Source organism: Bombina bombina, chromosome 2 (genome assembly GCF_027579735.1).
Source record: "Bombina bombina isolate aBomBom1 chromosome 2, aBomBom1.pri, whole genome shotgun sequence".
NCBI classification, from domain to species: domain Eukaryota; kingdom Metazoa; phylum Chordata; class Amphibia; order Anura; family Bombinatoridae; genus Bombina; species Bombina bombina.
Window position 1 is genome coordinate 827,196,368 of NC_069500.1, and position 19,363 is coordinate 827,215,730.

At 40.7% G+C, this 19,363-nt stretch overlaps 1 protein-coding gene across 1 annotated transcript in view; it reads left to right on the plus strand.

The window, feature by feature from the left end:
* Positions 1 to 19,363, plus strand: part of LOC128647322 (unconventional myosin-Vb-like) — a 338,426-nt gene that overhangs the window by 74,530 nt on the left and 244,533 nt on the right. The window contains exon 11 of the mRNA XM_053700105.1: positions 16,605 to 16,686. Coding sequence (XP_053556080.1) covers positions 16,605 to 16,686 — 82 coding nt within the window. The remainder of the gene's footprint in view (positions 1 to 16,604; positions 16,687 to 19,363) is intronic.

Below are 19,363 nucleotides of genomic sequence, written 5' to 3' on the forward strand. Positions count from 1 at the left end.
CTCTCGACAAGAAAGGAAGTATCAAGAGATATGTGGTGACTTAGTGTAGTTTTTACCTTCAATCAAGAAGAGTTTATTTTTAAACGGTACCGGCGTATTGTTTAACTCTCAGGCAGAAATTGGAAGAAGAATTCTGCCTGGAGGTTTGATGATCTTAGCGGTTTGTAACTAAGGTCCATTGCTGTTCTCACACATAACTGAAGAGTATGGAAAGAAAACTTCAGTTGGGGGGACGGCTTGCAGATTACCTGCTTTGAGGTATGTTCAGTATATTTTTTTTCTAGAGAGATAAGGTCTAGAAAATGCTGACAGTGCCTGGTATATTTGAGGTAAGCCTGATACAGTGATTTAACAATGACTAGGATCATGCTTGCAAAAAAGTGTAATATTCATGTTAATATTCATATTACTTAGTGTAAAAACGTTTGCATGGTTTATAGGAAAAACGTTTTCTCTCTGAGGGTGATAAATCTTTATTTGGGGCCTAGTTTTCCACATGGCTAGTTAGATTACTCCTAGGAGTACTTTTTTAAGGCGCTCTGACTTTGAGTGCATGGTGGGAGGGGCCTATTTCTTTCATGTAATTAACAAGAGTCCATGAGCTAGTGACGTATGGGATATACATTCCTACCAGGAGGGGCAAAGTTTCCCAAACCTTAAAATGCCTATAAATACACCCCTCACCACACCCACAAATCAGTTTTACAAACTTTGCCTCCAAGGGAGGTGGTGAAGTAAGTTTGTGCTAGATTCTACGTTGATATGCGCTCCGCAGCAAGTTGGAGCCCGGTTTTCCTCTCAGCGTGCAGTGAATGTCAGAGGGATGTGAAGAGAGTATTGCCTATTGAATGCAGTGATCTCCTTCTACGGGATCTATTTCATAAGGTTCTCTGTTATCGGTCGTAGAGATTCATCTCTTACCTCCCTTTTCAGATCGACGATATACTCTTATATTTACCATTTCCTCTACTGATTCTCGTTTCAGTACTGGTTTGGCTTTCTACAAACATGTAGATGAGTGTCCTGGGGTAAGTAAGTTTTATTTTCTGTGACACTCTAAGCTATGGTTGGGCACTTTATTTATAAAGTTCTAAATATATGTATTCAAACATTTATTTGCCTTGACTCAGAATGTTCAACTTTCCTTATTTCCAGACAGTCAGTTTCATATTTGGGATTATGCTTTAAATTATCATATTTTTTCTTACCTCAAAAATTTGACTTTTTTCCCTGTGGGCTGTTAGGCTCGCGGGGGCTGAAAATGCTTCATTTTATTGCGTCATTCTTGGCGCGGACTTTTTTGGCGCAAAAATTCTTTTCCGTTTCCGGCGTCATACGTGTCGCCGGAAGTTGCGTCATTTTTGACGTTATTTTGCGCCAAAAAATGTCGGCGTTCCGGATGTGGCGTCATTTTTGGCGCCAAAAGCATTTAGGCGCCAAATAATGTGGGCGTCTTATTTGGCGCCAAAAAATATGGGCGTCGCTTTTGTCTCCACATTATTTCAGTCTCATTTTTCATTTGCTTCTGGTTGCTAGAAGCTTGATGTTTGGCATTTTTTTCCCATTCCTGAAACTGTCTTATAAGGAATTTGATCTATTTTGCTTTATATGTTGTTTTTTCTCTTACATATTGCAAGATGTCTCACGTTGCATCTGAGCCAGAAGATACTACAGGAAAACCACTGCCTGCTGGATCTACCAAAGCTAAGTGTATCTGCTGTAAACTTTTGGTAGCTATTCCTCCAGCTGTTGTTTGTAATAATTGTCATGACAAACTTGTTAAAGCAGATAATATTTCCTTTAGTGATGTACCATTGCCTGTTGCAGTTCCCTCAACATCTAAGGTGCAGAATGTTCCTGATAACATAAGAGATTTTGTTTCTGAATCCATAAAGAAGGCTTTGTCTGTTATTTCTCCTTCTAGTAAACGTAAAAAGTCTTTTAAATCTTCTCTCTCTACAGATGAATTTTTAAATGAACACCATCATTCTGATTCTTTGGACTCTTCTGGTTCAGAGGATTCTATCTCAGAGATTGATGCTGATAAATCTTCATATTTATTTAAGATGGAATTTATTCGCTCTTTACTTAAAGAAGTACTAATTGCTTTAGAAATAGAGGATTCTAGTCCTCTTGATACTAATTCTATACGTTTGGATAAGGTTTTTAAAGCTCCTGCGGTTATTCCAGAAGTCTTTCCTGTTCCTAATGCTATTTCTGCAGTAATTTCTAAGGAATGGGATAAATTGGGTAATTCATTTACTCCTTCTAAACGTTTTAAGCAATTATATCCTGTTCCGCCTGACAGGTTAGAATTTTGGGACAAAATCCCTAAAGTTGATGGGGCTATTTCTACCCTTGCTAAACGTACTACCATTCCTACGTCAGATGGTACCTCGTTTAAGGATCCTTTAGATAGAAAAATTGAATCTTTTCTAAGAAAAGCTTATCTATGTTCAGGTAATCTTCTTAGACCTGCTATATCATTGGCTGATGTTGCTGCAGCTTCAACTTTTTGGTTGGAAACTCTAGCGCAACAAGTAACAAATCGTGATTCTCATGATATTATTATTCTTCTCCAGCATGCTAATAATTTCATCTGTGATGCCATTTTTGATATTATTAGAGTTGATGTTAGGTTTATGTCTCTGGCTATCTTAGCCAGAAGAGCTTTATGGCTTAAGACCTGGAATGCTGATATGGCTTCTAAATCAACTCTACTTTCCATTTCTTTCCAGGGAAACAAATTATTTGGTTCTCAGTTGGATTCTATTATTTCAACTGTTACTGGTGGGAAAGGAACTTTTTTACCACAGGATAAAAAGTCTAAAGGTAAAAACAGGGCTAACAATCGTTTTCGTTCCTTTCGTTTCAACAAAGAACAAAAGCCTGATCCTTCGTCCTCAGGAGCAGTTTCAGTTTGGAAACCATCTCCAGTCTGGAATAAATCCAAGCCTGCTAGAAAGGCAAAGCCTGCTTCTAAGTTCACATGAAGGTACGGCCCTCATTCCAGTTCAGCTGGTAGGGGGCAGGTTACGTTTTTTCAAAGAAATTTGGATAAATTCTGTTCACAATCTTTGGATTCAGAACATTGTTTCAGAAGGGTACAGAATTGGTTTCAAGATGAGACCTCCTGCAAAGAGATTTTTTCTTTCCCATGTCCCAGTAAATCCAGTGAAAGCTCAAGCATTTCTGAATTGTGTTTCAGATCTAGAGTTGGCTGGAGTAATTATGCCAGTTCCAGTTCCGGAACAGGGGATGGGGTTTTATTCAAATCTCTTCATTGTACCAAAGAAGGAGAATTCCTTCAGACCAGTTCTGGATCTAAAATTATTGAATCGTTATGTAAGGATACCAACGTTCAAGATGGTAACTGTAAGGACTATATTGCCTTTTGTTCAGCAAGGGAATTATATGTCCACAATAGATTTACAGGATGCATATCTGCATATTCCGATTCATCCAGATCATTATCAGTTCCTGAGATTCTCTTTTCTAGACAAGCATTACCAATTTGTGGCTCTACCATTTGGCCTTGCTACAGCTCCAAGAATTTTCACAAAGATTCTCGGTGCCCTTCTGTCTGTAATCAAAGAACAGGGTATTGTGGTATTTCCTTATTTGGACGATATCTTGGTACTTGCTCAGTCTTTACATTTAGCAGAGTCTCATACGAATCGACTTGTGTTGTTTCTTCAAGATCATGGTTGGAGGATCAATTTACCAAAAAGTTCTTTGATTCCTCAAACAAGGGTAACCTTTCTGGGTTTCCAGATAGATTCAGTGTCCATGACTCTGTCTTTAACAGACAAGAGACGTCTAAAATTGATTACAGCCTGTCGAAACCTTCAGTCTCAATCATTCCCTTCGGTAGCCTTATGCATGGAAATTCTAGGTCTTATGACTGCTGCATCGGACGCGATCCCCTTTGCTCGTTTTCACATGCGACCTCTTCAGCTCTGTATGCTGAACCAATGGTGCAGGGATTACACGAAGATATATCAATTAATATCTTTAAAACCGATTGTTCGGCACTCTCTAACGTGGTGGACAGATCACCTTCGTTTAATTCAGGGGGCTTCTTTTGTTCTTCCGACCTGGACTGTAATTTCAACAGATGCAAGTCTCACAGGTTGGGGAGCTGTGTGGGGATCTCTGACGGCACAAGGAGTTTGGGAATCTCAGGAGGTGAGATTACCGATCAATATCTTGGAACTCCGTGCAGTTTTCAGAGCTCTTCAGTTTTGGCCTCTTCTGAAGAGAGAATCGTTCATTTGTTTTCAGACAGACAATGTCACAACTGTGGCATACATCAATCATCAAGGAGGGACTCACAGTCCTCTGGCTATGAAAGAAGTATCTCGAATTTTGGTTTGGGCAGAATCCAGCTCCTGTCTAATCTCTGCGGTTCATATCCCAGGTGTAGACAATTGGGAAGCGGATTATCTCAGTCGCCAAACGTTGCATCCGGGCGAATGGTCTCTTCACCCAGAGGTATTTCTTCAGATTGTTCAAATGTGGGGGCTCCCAGAGATAGATCTGATGGCCTCTCATCTAAACAAGAAACTTCCCAGGTATCTGTCCAGATCCCGGGATCCTCAGGCGGAGGCAGTGGATGCATTATCACTTCCTTGGAAGTATCATCCTGCCTATATCTTTCCGCCTCTAGTTCTTCTTCCAAGAGTAATCTCCAAGATTCTGAGGGAATGCTCGTTTGTTCTGCTAATAGCTCCGGCATGGCCTCACAGGTTTTGGTATGCGGATCTTGTCCGGATGGCATCTTGCCAACCATGGACTCTTCCGTTAAGACCAGACCTTCTGTCACAAGGTCCTTTTTTCCATCCGGATCTGAAATCCTTAAATTTAAAGGTATGGAGATTGAACGCTTGATTCTTGGTCATAGAGGTTTCTCTGACTCCGTGATTAATACTATGTTACAGGCTCGTAAATCTGTATCTCGAGAGATATATTATAGAGTCTGGAAGACTTGTATTTCTTGGTGTCTTTCTCATCATTTTTCTTGGCATTCTTTTAGAATACCGAGAATTTTACAGTTTCTTCAGGATGGTTTAGATAAGGGTTTGTCCGCAAGTTCTTTGAAAGGACAAATCTCCGCTCTTTCTGTTCTTTTTCACAGAAAGATTGCTATTCTTCCTGATATTCATTGTTTTGTACAAGCTTTGGTTCGTATAAAACCTGTCATTAAGTCAATTTCTCCTCCTTGGAGTTTGAATTTGGTTCTGGGAGTTCTTCAAGCTCCTCCGTTTGAACCTATGCATTCATTGGACATTAAATTACTTTCTTGGAAAGTTTTGTTTCTTTTGGCCATCTCTTCTGCTAGAAGAGTTTCTGAATTATCTGCTCTTTCTTGTGAGTCTCCTTTTCTGATTTTTCATCAGGATAAGGCGGTGTTGCGAACTTCTTTTGAATTTTTACCTAAAGTTGTGAATTCCAACAACATTAGTAGATAAATTGTGGTTCCTTCATTATGTCCTAATCCTAAGAATTCTAAGGAGAAATCATTGCATTCTTTGGATTTTGTTAGAGCTTTGAAATATTATGTTGAAGCTACGAAATCTTTCCGTAAGACTTCTAGTCTATTTGTTATCTTTTCCGGTTCTAGGAAAGGCCAGAAAGCTTCTGCCATTTCTTTGGCATCTTGGTTGAAATCTTTAATTCATCTTGCCTATGTTGAGTCGGGTAAAATTCCGCCTCAGAGAATTACAGCTCATTCTACTAGGTCAGTATCTACTTCCTGGGCGTTTAGGAATGAAGCTTCGGTTGACCAGATCTGCAAAGCAGCAACTTGGTCCTCTTTGCATACTTTTACTAAATTCTACCATTTTGATGTGTTTTCTTCTTCTGAAGCAGTTTTTGGTAGAAAAGTTCTTCAGGCAGCGGTTTCAGTTTGAATCTTCTGCTTATGTTTTTTGTTAAACTTTATTTTGGGTGTGGATTATTTTCAGCAGGAATTGGCTGTCTTTATTTTATCCCTCCCTCTCTAGTGACTCTTGTGTGGAAAGATCCACATCTTGGGTAGTCATTATCCCATACGTCACTAGCTCATGGACTCTTGTTAATTACATGAAAGAAAACATAATTTATGTAAGAACATACCTGATAAATTCATTTCTTTCATATTAACAAGAGTCCATGAGGCCCACCCTTTTTTTGTGGTGGTTATGATTTTTTTGTATAAAGCACAATTATTCCAATTCCTTATTTTATATGCTTCGCACTTTTTTTCTTATCACCCCACTTCTTGGCTATTCGTTAAACTGATTTGTGGGTGTGGTGAGGGGTGTATTTATAGGCATTTTAAGGTTTGGGAAACTTTGCCCCTCCTGGTAGGAATGTATATCCCATACGTCACTAGCTCATGGACTCTTGTTAATATGAAAGAAATGAATTTATCAGGTAAGTTCTTACATAAATTATGTTTTTCGCGCTCTAAATGCGCAGTTGATTTTCAGACTGAGACATCCAGCTTCCCTAAAGGAGTCCTCTGGCATCTAGGGCCACTATAGAGGGTTTTGTTCCTGCAAAAATCGTGTTTAAGGGCAGGTAGGAGCCACAGTAGAGCTGTGGCAGTGTGTTTGACTGTTTGTTAACGGTTTTAACGTTTTAATAATCCGTTTTTGGGCCTAAGGGGTTAATCGTCCATTTGCAAGTGGGTGCAATGAGGCTTTAGTCCTTTATACACACTGTAAAAATTTCATAGAGTTTACTACTTTTTATCACTGTTTTGCAGTTTATGTGGTAGTTTTTTTTCTCTTAAAGGCACAGTACCGTTTTTATATAATTGCTTTTCACATTTATTAAAGTGTTTTCCAAGCTTGCTGGTCTCATTACTAGTCTGTTAAACATGTCTGACATAGAAGAAACTCCTTGTTCATTATGTTTAGAAGCCATTGTGGAACCCCCTCTTAGAATGTGTACCAAATGCACTGACCTTTTCTATAAGTTATAAAGACCATATTATGGCTTTCAAAGATTTATCACCATAGGTTTCTCAGACTGACAAAAGGGAGGTTATGCCATCTAGCTCTCCCCACGTGTCAGAACCTATAACTCCCGCTCAAGTGACGCCAAGTACATCTAGCGCGTCCAATGCGTTTACCTTACAAGTCATGGCGGCAGTTATGAATCATACCCTCACAGAGGTATTGTCCAAACTGCCAGGGTTACAAGGAAAGCGAGACAGCTCTGGGGCTAGAACAAATACAGAGCTCTCTGACGTTTTAGTAGCTATGTCTGATATACCCTCACAATGTGCAGAAGCCGAAGCAGGAGAGCTTCTATCTGTGGGTGACATTTCTGATTCAGGGAAGGAGTTACTTCAGTCTGACTCTGAAATGACAGCATTTAAATTTAAACTTGAACACCTCTGCTTGTTGCTCAGGGAGGTTTTAGCGACTCTGGATGACTGTGACACCATTGTAGTCCCAGAGAAATTGTGTAAAATGGACAAATTCTTTGCAGTGCCTGTTTACACTGATGTTTTTCCAATCCCTAAGAGGTTTTCAGAAATTATTACTAAGGAATGGGATAGACCAGATGTACCGTTCTCTCCCCCTCCTGCTTTTAAAAAATATGTTTCCTATAGATGCCGCAACACGGGACTCGTGGCAGACAGTCCCTAAGGTGGAGGGAGCAGTCTCTACTCTAGCTAAGCGTACAACTATCCCTGTCAAGGACAGTTGTGCTTTCCTAGATACAATGGATAAAAAAATTTAGAGGGTTTCCTTAAGAAAATCTTTATACAACAAGGTTTTATTCTCCAGCCTCTTGCATGCATTGCCCCAGTCACTGCTGCATCGGCTTTCTGGTTCGAGTCTCTTGAGGAGGCTCTACAGGTAGAGACCCCGTTGGATGATATCCTAGACAGGCTTAAAGCTCTTAAAGGATTACTTTCTGTTATAATTTTTAAGCTAAACAACTAACATATTAAAGTTAATAAACATTAATTAAAACCTACTGACATATTTTCTCCAAAACGAAGTTTCATAACGTTCTAAAAGTTTTATCTTTTATTCGCCGATGATGTCACGTTATCCTGCCCACTATTTTCAGCACTGCGTGTTCAAAATACTTAAACCAATAACTTTGTGTTTAAAGCGCCATTTTGAAACCTAGGTATTGTAAACGGATTGGTACAGAGCAAAGGATACCCACGGAGTGGGTTTGGAAAACAATTAAATTTGCAGACAAGATTTCTTATATACGGTAGAGATATGTTAATGAAATGCTATTGATAAAAAGCGTATTTGGGGTAGTTAGTTAGTAACAGGCATAGAAAATATTTACTTACAGTGGCCCTTTAAGTTAGCCAATTCATTTATTTCTGACGCCATTTTTCATTTAACCAAGCTAACGGCTAAGAATTCAGGTTTTTCCATTCAGGCGCGTAGGGCGCTATGGCTTAAATCCTGGTCAGCTGACGTTACTTCAAAGTCTAAACTTCTCAACATCCCCTTCAAAGGGCAGACCCTATTTGGGCCTGGACTGAAGGAGATCATTTCTGATATTACTGGAGGAAAAGGCCACGCCCTTCCCCAGGATAGGTCCAACAAATTAAGGACCAAACAGACTAATTTTCGTTCCTTTCAAAACTTCAAGAGTGGCGCAGCTTCATCTTCCTCTACTACAAAACAAGAGGGAAATTTTGCCCAGTCCAAGCCAGTCTGGAGACCTAACCAGGCTTGGAACAAGGGGAAGCAGGCCAAAAACCCTGCTGCTGCCGCTAAGACAGCATGAAGGAGTAGCCCCCGATCTGGGACTGGATCTAGTGGGGGGCAGACTTTCTCTCTTTGCCCAGGCTTGGGCAAGAGATGTCCAGGATCCCTGGGCTCTGGAGATTGTTTCCCAGGGATATCTTCTGGATTTCAAAGCTTCATCTCCAAAGGGGAGATTTCATCTCTCACAATTATCTACAAACCAGATAAAGAGAGAGTCATTCTTACGTTGCGTTCAAGAACTACTGGTTATGGGAGTGATCCACCCAGTTCCAAAGGAGGAACAGTGACAGGGCTTCTATTCAAATCTGTTTTTTTTTTTTTAAAGTGTTTTTATTAAGGCAAAAAGAAAAAAAAAACAAAGATAACAATCAAGGAGTGAAGGGTAACATCTCCAAAACAATAATACAGATCAATAGTCTCATACAGTAAAACAACTTTAAGCAAAACGTTATTTGAGGCAAAGTATCACCCTTCATCTATGCCTCTTTTTGTGATGTTTAAACACTCTGGCGTCTTCCATATATTAGAGATCCGCTCATGGGATCTGGTGACTGGGGCCAATCTGAAGACAACTTCAAGAATTTGGAGAGTCCTCATCATATGGTAGCTTGTTTTTTTGGTATGGATTCATAATGTCCCCTAGCCAAACAGGTCCAATCAAGGGACCAGTGACTGCATTAAACCATTGAGGACATGGTGATGAAGGTAATAATAAAAAGACAAGTTTCAGTGTATATACATTATAGGCAAACTTTGAGTTAAAGATACATACATACAAATAGAAGTACAAAAAATGGAATCAAAATTACTCTACCAGCTGGTATCAGTGATGTATCAGAACAGATCTCAGTTGCCACTATAAGCATAGATTAACATTCGTACTGAACATTGATAGAAACGTGAACATTAGCAAGACTATAGTTACAAATAATCTCTGATAAGACAAAATACAATAAACAAAGGAGAATATCCTGTATTAGGGCCCGATGAACCTTTCACGTGAATGCAGGGGAAAACTTAGCCCTAGGTCTTCGGACTAGGTAGAGACTGCTTAACTCTACCAGAAAGGAGTGCGGAGGAGAAAGTATTCATCCCTACCGCACAAGAGTGGCAGGGGGCGGAAGACCAGTTATAGCTTACCCTAACATTGTTAGTTAGCATACTCAACAATTATATAAACTCTAGTATTAAGGATAGAATGAGTAAGAGGTTTCAAATACAGCCAGATCCCAAGGGATCACATGTTGCATGGTAATCTATCCACGGTGCGCATTGATAGTTATAGAGAAGTGTATAATTTGAACATAAATTGATAAAGAGAAAAACCAAATGTCAGATTTATTATTGTCTGGAGTAGGGCACTATAGTGGGGGTAATGCCTTCTAGAATTTACTATTAGGGACATAGGATTAAACATTAACAGTGCTTAGCAGATGTGCATAAATCCAGTCTACCAGATTAACAACATCATGTAAAGCAATATGTACAGAAAAGATGGCATTATTAATAGATGGGCATAATAAATCTTAGTCACCCAGCAAAAGGGCTGCAGCATAATATGAAGCTGTAGTCTTATAGGAGTAGCAGCCAACAGCCCCCTAAGTGGATCAGACACATGAGCTAAAGTAATATACATCTTATATATAGGTAAATGACCATCGGAACCATGTCACAAATACAGGGAGATGTTAGTGTAGGGGTCAGTTGGTCATGCAGGATGCCTTGGTTACAGATCAGCAGAAAGCAATCGCCATTTCAAGCCCCCTTTGCGCAGAGTATGCTATCAAACTATCCAAAGCACATTAAAATGGCGGTATTTCAAATAAACAACCCATAACAGACACACAGCAAACATAAAGAAAACAGGAGGAATACACCGTACACTGTACCAGGAGAATAGCAGGACACAAAATGCTCACTAAACGTCTATATTGTGAGTCCATTCATATATATCCACCCTTTACGATGCACATGTAAAGCAAAGCTTTCCCAGTCAACAAGTAGCTGTCGCAATCATCCGCATCTGGGTGATACAGAAAACAGTCCCACATTGTCTCTCAGCATCAACTTTCTGGAGCCCAGGAATCAGCACCACTACCCCACACCAACCCTCTTGGCTATGATGACCATGATTGTGAGGTAGGCACCAATATAGTACATACTGTACTGAGTGTGCACGGAGGCGACTACTGCATATGAGAAGTTGGTGACTAGAGAGGTGTGTTGCAGGCCTCTCATCGCCTCCATACACACCCCAGGTAGGTCCAGGCAGCAGTTCAGGGAACCAGTCATACCTCCCCAGTTAACCATCCAGGTATCTCTCCAGGCACCTTCCTCCTCAGAGCTGACCTGCCGCCAGACATCCCGTGGTCCAGAGGGACTCACCGCCTCTGAGGGGATGGATCAGAGGGGGGTTGCGACTCGCACGGCTGCTCTCGAAGGTTCATGAGCTCTCTTCTCCCCCCTCATCTGTTGTCGGTGAATGAGTGGATGCATGGGAAGCAGGTCCTGTAGGGATTGTCTTTAGAGTCGGTGTTGCGCCTGCAGCTTTTCCGCTCCTCAAGTCGTCTCTCTCACTTTGTTCACCGACTCAATAATGCCGTCTATTCTCTCGCAGAATGTCTTCTCCAGTTCCTCCATGTAGGTCTGTAACATATTATAGATCTCCTCCATGGCAAAGGATCTATGTAGTGTGCAGCTCAGAATCCACTCAGCCACCGCAGTATATTTATAGATGCATGTTTCTTCTGTAGTAGGCCGCAGCTGCGGTCTTTCCTACTACTTTACCAATGGTGTTTAGGAGGAGATTGCTATGAAACTCTTTACAGTCTTGTGAGTGCTATTGCTGGTATCCCGGATCTCTCCTGGCCACTTAGTAATAATTTTCAAGCCTTCTTATTTAGTTTAAATATTGTTTTTCTGTCAGTTTTAAGCAGAGCTCTGATTTTGTGCGACTGCTCTGATCTGCAGTTGGCTCCGCCCCCAGGCATCGACTTTTCAAATCGCCAGGTCCCATACGGACATTGTTCTGGCATTCCTGAGGTCTCACGGGTGGAAGGTGAACGAAGGAAAGAGTTCTCTCTCCCCTCTCACAAGAGTTTCCTTCCTAGGAACTCTGATAGATTCAGTAGAAATGAAAATTTTTCTGACAGAGGTCAGGTTGTCTAAGCTTCTAACTTCCTGCCGTGCTCTTTATTCCACTTGTCCGTCAGTGGCTCAGTGTATGGAAGTAATCGGCTTAATGGTAGCGGCAATGGACATAGTTCCGTTTGCTCGCCTACATCTCAGACCAATGCAACTTTGCATGCTCAATCAGTGGAATGGGGATTACACAGATTTGTCCCTTCTACTAAATCTGGATCAAGAGACCAGGGATTCTCTTTTCGGGTCCATCTGTCCAGAGGAATGAGTTTCCGCAGGCCAGAATGGACTATAGTAACAACAGATGCCAGCCTTCTGGGCTGGGGTGCAGTCTGGAACTCCCTGAAGGCTCAGGGTTCGTGGACTCAGGAGGAGGCCCTCCTTCCAATAAACATTCTGGAACTAAGAGCGATATTCAATGCTCTTCAGGCTTGGCCTCAGCTAGCTCAGAGTCCACAATATCACAACTGTATCAGAGTCGGACAATATCACGACTGTAGCCTATATCAACCATCAGGGGGGAACAAGGAGTTCCCTGGCGATGTTGGAGGTTTGAAAGATAATTCTATGGGCAGAGGTTCACTCTTGCGATCTCTCAGCTATCCATATCCCAGGAGTAGAGAACTGGGAGGCGGATTTTCTAAGTCGGCAGACTTTTCATCCGGGGGAGTGGGAGCTCCATCCGGAGGTATTTGCCCAGTTGATTCAACTATGGGGCAAACCAGAACTGGATCTCATGGTGTCTCGTCAGAACACCAAGCTTCCTCATTACGGGTCCAGGTCCAGGGATCCCAAGGCAGCGCTGATAGATGCTCTAACAGCACCCTGGTCCTTCAGCCTGGCTTATGTGTTTCCACCATTTCCACTGCTCCCTCGTCTGATTGCCAAGATCAAGCAGGAGAGAGCTTCGGTGATCTTGATAGCTCCTACGTGGCCACACAGGACTTGGTATGCAGATCTGGTGGACATGTCATCCTTTCCACCATGGACTCTGCCGCTAAGGCAGGACCTTCTACTTCAAGGTCCCTTCAAACATCCAAATCTAATTTCTCTGCATCTGATTGCTTGGAGATTGAACGCTTGATTCTATCAAAGCGTGGTTTTTCCGAGTTGGTCATTGATACCTTTATTCAGGCTCGAAAGCCTGTCACCAGGAAAATCTATCATAAAATATGGTGTAAATATCTTCATTGGTGTGAATCCAAGGGTTACTCATGGAGTAAAGTCAGGATTCCCAGGATATTATCCTTTTTCCAAGAGGGATTGGAGAAGGGATTGTCAGCTTGTTCCTTAAAGGGACAGATTTCTGCTCTGTCTATTCTTTTGCACAAACGTCTGGCTGAGGTTCCAGACGTTCAGGCGTTTTGTCAGGCTTTGGTTAGAATCAAGCCTGTGTTTAAACCTGTTGCTCCACCATGGAGTTTAAATTTAGTTCTTAAAGTTCTTCAAGGGGTTCCGTTTGAACCTTTGCTTTCCATAGATATTAAACTTTTATCTTGGAAAGTTCTGTTTTTAGTAACTATCTCCTTGGCTAGAAGAGTTTCGGAGTTATCTGCTTTACAGTGTGATTCCCCTTATCTAATTTTCCATGCAGATAAGGTAGTTTTACGTACCAAACCTGGGTTTCTTCCTAAAGTGGTATCTAATAAGAATATCAATCAGGAGATTGTTGTTCCTTCATTATGTCCTAATCCTTCCTCTAAGAAGGAACGTCTATTACACAATCTTGATGTAGTTCGTGCTTTAAAGTTTTATTTACAAGCTACGAAGGATTTTCGTCAAACGTCTGCTTTGTTTGTTGTCTACTCTGGACAGAGGAGAGGCCAAAAGGCTTCGGCAACTTCTCTTTCTTTTTGGCTGAGAAGCTTAATCCGCTTAGTTTATGAGACTGCTGGCCAGCAGCCTCCTAAAAGAATTACAGCTCATTCCACTAGAGCGGGGGCTTCCACTTGGACTTTTAAAAATGAGGCTTCTGTTGAACAGATTTGTAAGGCGGCGACTTGGTCTTCGCTTCATACTTTTTCTAAATTCTACAAATTTGATACTTTTGCTTCCTCGGAGGCTATTTTTGGGAGAAAGGTCTTACAGGCAGTGGTGCCTTCCGTTTAAGTGCCTGCCTTGTCCCTCCCTTCATCTGTGTACTAAAGCTTTGGTATTGGTATCCCACAAGTAATGGATGAACCCGTGGACTGGATACACCTTTACAAGAGAAAACAAAATTTATGCTTACCTGATAAATGTATTTCTCTTGTGGTGTATCCAGTCCACGGCCCGCCCTGTCATTTTAAGGCAGGTATTTTTTATTTTTAAACTACAGTCACCACTGCACCCTATAGTTTCTCCTTTTTTCTTGCTTGTCTTCGGTCGAATGACTGGAGGTGGCAGTTAGGGGAGGAGCTATATAGACAGCTCTGCTGTGGGTGTCCTCTTGCAGCTTCCTGTTGGGAAGGAGAATATCCCACAAGTAATGGATGAACCCGTGGACTGGATACACCACAAGAGAAATAAATTTATCAGGTAAGCATAAATTTTGTTTTTGTAGAAGAATATGAATATATATATATATATATATATATATATATATATACACACACACTTTATGCATAGAAGGGCACTCAGGCATTTTTTATCCATCAAATACTTGATTTATTATCCATACATCGAAAGTTCAAATTTAAAGGGCCATGATACCCACATTTTTTTCTTTCATGATTTAGAAAGATAATGCATTTTTAAACATCTTTCTAATTTACTTCTATTATCTAATTTGTTTTATTCTGTTGATATTCTTTGCTGAAAAGCATATCTAGATATGCTCAGTAGCTGCTGATTGGTTGCTGCACATAGAAGCCTCGTGATTGGCTCACCCATGTGCATTGCTTTTTTCTTCAAATAAGGATATCTAAAAAATGAAACAAAATAAATAATAGAAGTAAATTGTAATGTTGTTTAAATTTGTATGTTCTATCTGAATCATGAAAGAAATATTTTAGTGGCCCTTTAAATGGTTATAGTCAACGTTTCTGCCCCTATTTGGGCCTTCTTCCAGACAAATAGTATCTTAAATCGGCAATTTAATTTGACAGATAAAAAAAAACGCTTGAGAGTGCCCTTCTATGCATAAAACATATGCACACACAACATTGAAGATTGCACCCAGGTCTTGGATACACCGTATTGGTTGGAGTGCTAGGCTACCGGTATGTATGTATTTGTATGTGTGTATGTATATATGTGTGTATATATATATATATATATATATATATATATATATATATATATATATATATATATATATATATATATATATATATACATATACACAGTAAAGGAAGGCACTCACTGGTCTTTTTCTTCAAATTAACTTTAATAATCGTGACGTTTCGGGGACACACTCCCCTTCCTCAGACAAAGACAAACTAAAAGTGACTGGACTTATAAAGCCAAACAAACCCCTCCCAGTGAAAATTGCGCCAAAACGGTTACCATGGTGATCCTCAAAAACATTATAGTCATGTGATGAGTGTTACTCCGATTGATTAGATACCATAATATATGTTCACTTTATGTGGTTATTGGTACAGTATGCTTTTTATATCAGTTTGTTTTTCACATATTTTAATGTAATTTTTGAATATTTATATATGTTGCAATATACATATGTGTGAACATGGTACAGTTTGTTGAACAGCATTAATTCACAGGAGTAACACTCATCACATGACTATAATGTTTTTGAGGATCACCATGGTAACCGTTTTGGCGCAATTTTCACTGGGAGGGGTTTGTTTGGCTTTATAAGTCCAGTCACTTTTAGTTTGTCTTTGTCTGAGGAAGGGGAGTGTGTCCCCGAAACGTCACGATTATTAAAGTTAATTTGAAGAAAAAGACCAGTGAGTGCCTTCCTTTACTGTGCATATTCATCTGCTGGCACCCTGGCATTAAGTTTGGAAAGTGAGAGTGATATATATATATATATATATATATATATATATATATATATATATATATATATATATATATATATATATATATATATATATATATATATATATATATATATATATATTTATATATATTTCCAAGTATGAGGGCACTCACAGGATTTTATTCATCAGAGTTTATTCAACAATTAATTCATAATCCAAAAATCTCCATCAGATAAATGTTGACGTTTCGGCTTAGAGACCATCTTTCTTAGAAGTAAATGCTCGGCGTGTGTTAACGCCATCGTGTAGCTAACGAAGTTGCCAAATGCACAGGCCTAGTTTTTATGACTACTATTGTTCGAAAGTAGTAGTAATAAAGTAAAACCGATCTATGGGTAATTGTGTCCAAATTTTTGGACTTGTAATGTATGTATATATGGCCCAAGCAGTTATGCTTGACTAGCTGATCTGTATCAGGTCTCATTTATTAGCAGGCCACAACAAATGAGATCTAAACAATACTCAAGACATTTTAAGGGGTATTACTTTGTGCTGCTTCAAGACTGCAAAAAAAATTAAATCAAATTTGGACAACAGTAAACTGCTTAATATAACTCTAGCAATAATTGCTTCTTAAAATATCAAATATCTACGTTGCAAAAATGATTGTAATGATATTTTGAATACATAATTGATATCCCTATTAGCTGTGTCGTAATAATCCCCTAATGTCCTGCACACTTTACAGGCTCATAGTTTTCCTTCCTTTGTCACTGACAAACTTTTCTCCTTTTAGGTTTGAGACTTTCAAGGTGAACAGCTTTGAACAATTCTGCATTAACTATGCTAATGAGAAGCTTCAGCAACAGTTCAATTGGGTATCTATTCAGCTACAGCCTCATGTAATAGATCTATGTAAATGCAGTTCTTCATGTGCACAAATTAATGCATCATTTCACATTTTAATGCATTTTCCTCTTATGTTTAGGAAGCTAGTTTTAGAATCATTGGCATTTTGTCCTTTTATTAAAGGGACATTCCAGTAAAAATATAAATGCACATAGGTTTAGTACATCTTTGAATAGAAACATATTTGCAATATATTGGCAAAATGCTTCTAGTAAAAGTTATCCCTGTTTTAGTGTTAACATTTTTTCTCTGCACGTGCATGTGAAGCATAACTAGATATTAGCTATATATTGTTACTGCAACCACATTTTATATAATGCAGCTGCTCAGATCATCAGTGGGGCTTGTATCATGTCAGCAATTAACAAATGTAGTCTTTACCAGATGGTACAAGCAGCTTAGGCTCTCTGAGCAAGTGCTGTGTTTAAAATGCTGATGCACGGAGCATACTTAAATACATATTTGAAACGGCTATAGCTTTTATTAGAAGCATTTTGGTAATGCATGTATATTGCAAAATTTCTTCTGTTCAATACCGAAATGCACCCATGTGGTTTCAAGTTTTGTCTGGAATATCCCTTTAAGTGTAACTCATTGTTGCTCATCATTAGAGTGTATAGTGCCTTTAATAAAATAAAACATATTAGCATCCCCCCCCCAATAATAAATTCACAAAGCATTTTTTAGGGGTTAAATTGAGCTGGTCTGGGGTGTTAAAAAGAAGAAAATAATAAAAAAAATATGCCACTGAAAAGAGCCTTTACTTTGCGACCTATGGGCACTCTGTTAAAACTGCAAATATTTATGTACTGTATATGCTTGTATAAAAATATATTTGTGTTAATATGTGTGTATAAACACATAAATATATATTCATATAGATATATATTTTAAATGTGCTGCGCTAAGTTCTGTGCCGTGTATGACGGCATCAGAATGAAGCTCCCATTGGAGCCTATGGAAGTGCGCTGTCGTGTGCTCCAAGCTTTCATGCAATGTGAATGCGAGGTCATGTACGCATTGCGCATTACTTGTAATACCAGCGCACATTTGCTTGCGCTGGTAATGCTGAGTGAGCGCAAATACTGCGCTCGCAGAAGCACAATTTTACGCTCCACTAGTAATCTAGGCATACATGAGAAATTTAGTACACCTGCGCTATCTGACATGTAATGTTAGTACACCCCTAGGCTATTACTCAAGCGATAAAAAACAAATTCGGCAAAAATAACAGTGCTATTGATTGCTCTTGAGCACTGTTAATGCGCAATAGCTGTAATATTTTTGTCATCTAGGCCATAGTATAAAGTTATCCCAGAGCAGCAATGTACTAGTGATCATAGCTGAACACAATCAGTGATGAAGCATCACTGTTTTACTACTGCACTAGTAATATGTGTGTTTTATATATCTACTAGTCCTAAAGCCTGTGTACACGGGCCATTTTTTGCAGTACAGCGGTCCCACCCCTTGCTCTCTCTCTATCCCCCCTCTCTTTTGCGCTCTCTCCCCATTCTCAGTTGCGCTCTCTCCCCTCTCTTTTGCGCTCTCTCCCCTCTCTTTTGCGCTCTCTCCCCCCACTCTTTTGCGCTCTCCCCCCACTCTTTTGCGCTCTCTCCCCCCACTCTTTTGCGCTCTCTCCCCCCACTCTTTTGCGCTCTCTCCCCCCACTCTTTTGCGCTCTCTCCCCCCACTCTTTTGCGCTCTCTCCCCCTCTCTTTTGTACTCTCCCCCTCTCTTTTATACTCTCCCCCTCTTTTGCACTCTCTCCCCCCTCTCTTTTGCACTCTCTCCCCCCTCTCTTTTGCACTGTCTCCCCCCACTCTTTTGCGCTCTCTCCCCCCACTCTTTTGCGCTCTCTCCCCCCACTCTTTTGCGCTCTCTCTTCCCACTCTTTTTTGCGCTCTCTCTTCCCACTCTTTTGCGCTCTCTCCCCCCACTCTTTTGCGCTCTCTCCCCCCACTCTTTTGCGCTCTCTCCCCCTCTCTTTTGTACTCTCCCCCTCTCTTTTATACTCTCCCCCTCTCTTTTGCACTCTCTCCCCCCTCTCTTTTGCACTCTCTCCCCCCTCTCTTTTGCACTCTCTCCCCCCTCTCTTTTGCACTCTCCCCCCCTCTCTTTTGCACTCTCCCCCCTCTCTTTTGCACTCTCTCCCCCCTCTCTCTTTTGCACTCTCTCCCCCCTCTCTCTTTTGCACTCTCTCCCCCTCTCTCTTTTGCACTCTCTCCCCCTCTCTTTTGTGCACTCTTCCCCTCTCTCTTTTGTGCACTCTCCCCCCTCTCTTTTGTGCACTCTCCCCCCTCTCTTTTGTGCACTCTCTCCCCCCTCTCTTTTGTGCACTCTCTCCCCCCTCTCTTTTGTGCACTCTCTCCCCCCTCTCTTTTGTGCACTCTCTCCCCCCTCTCTTTTGCTGTCTCTCTCCCCCCTCACTTTTGCTGTCTCTCTCCCCCCTCACTTTTGCTGTCTCTCTCCCCCCCCTCTCTTTTGCACTCTCTCCCCCCTCTCTCTTTTGCACTCTCTCCCCCTCTCTCTTTTGCACTCTCTCCCCCTCTCTTTTGTGCACTCTTCCCCTCTCTCTTTTGTGCACTCTTCCCCTCTCTCTTGTGCACTCTCCCCCCTCTCTTTTGTGCACTCTCCCCCCTCTCT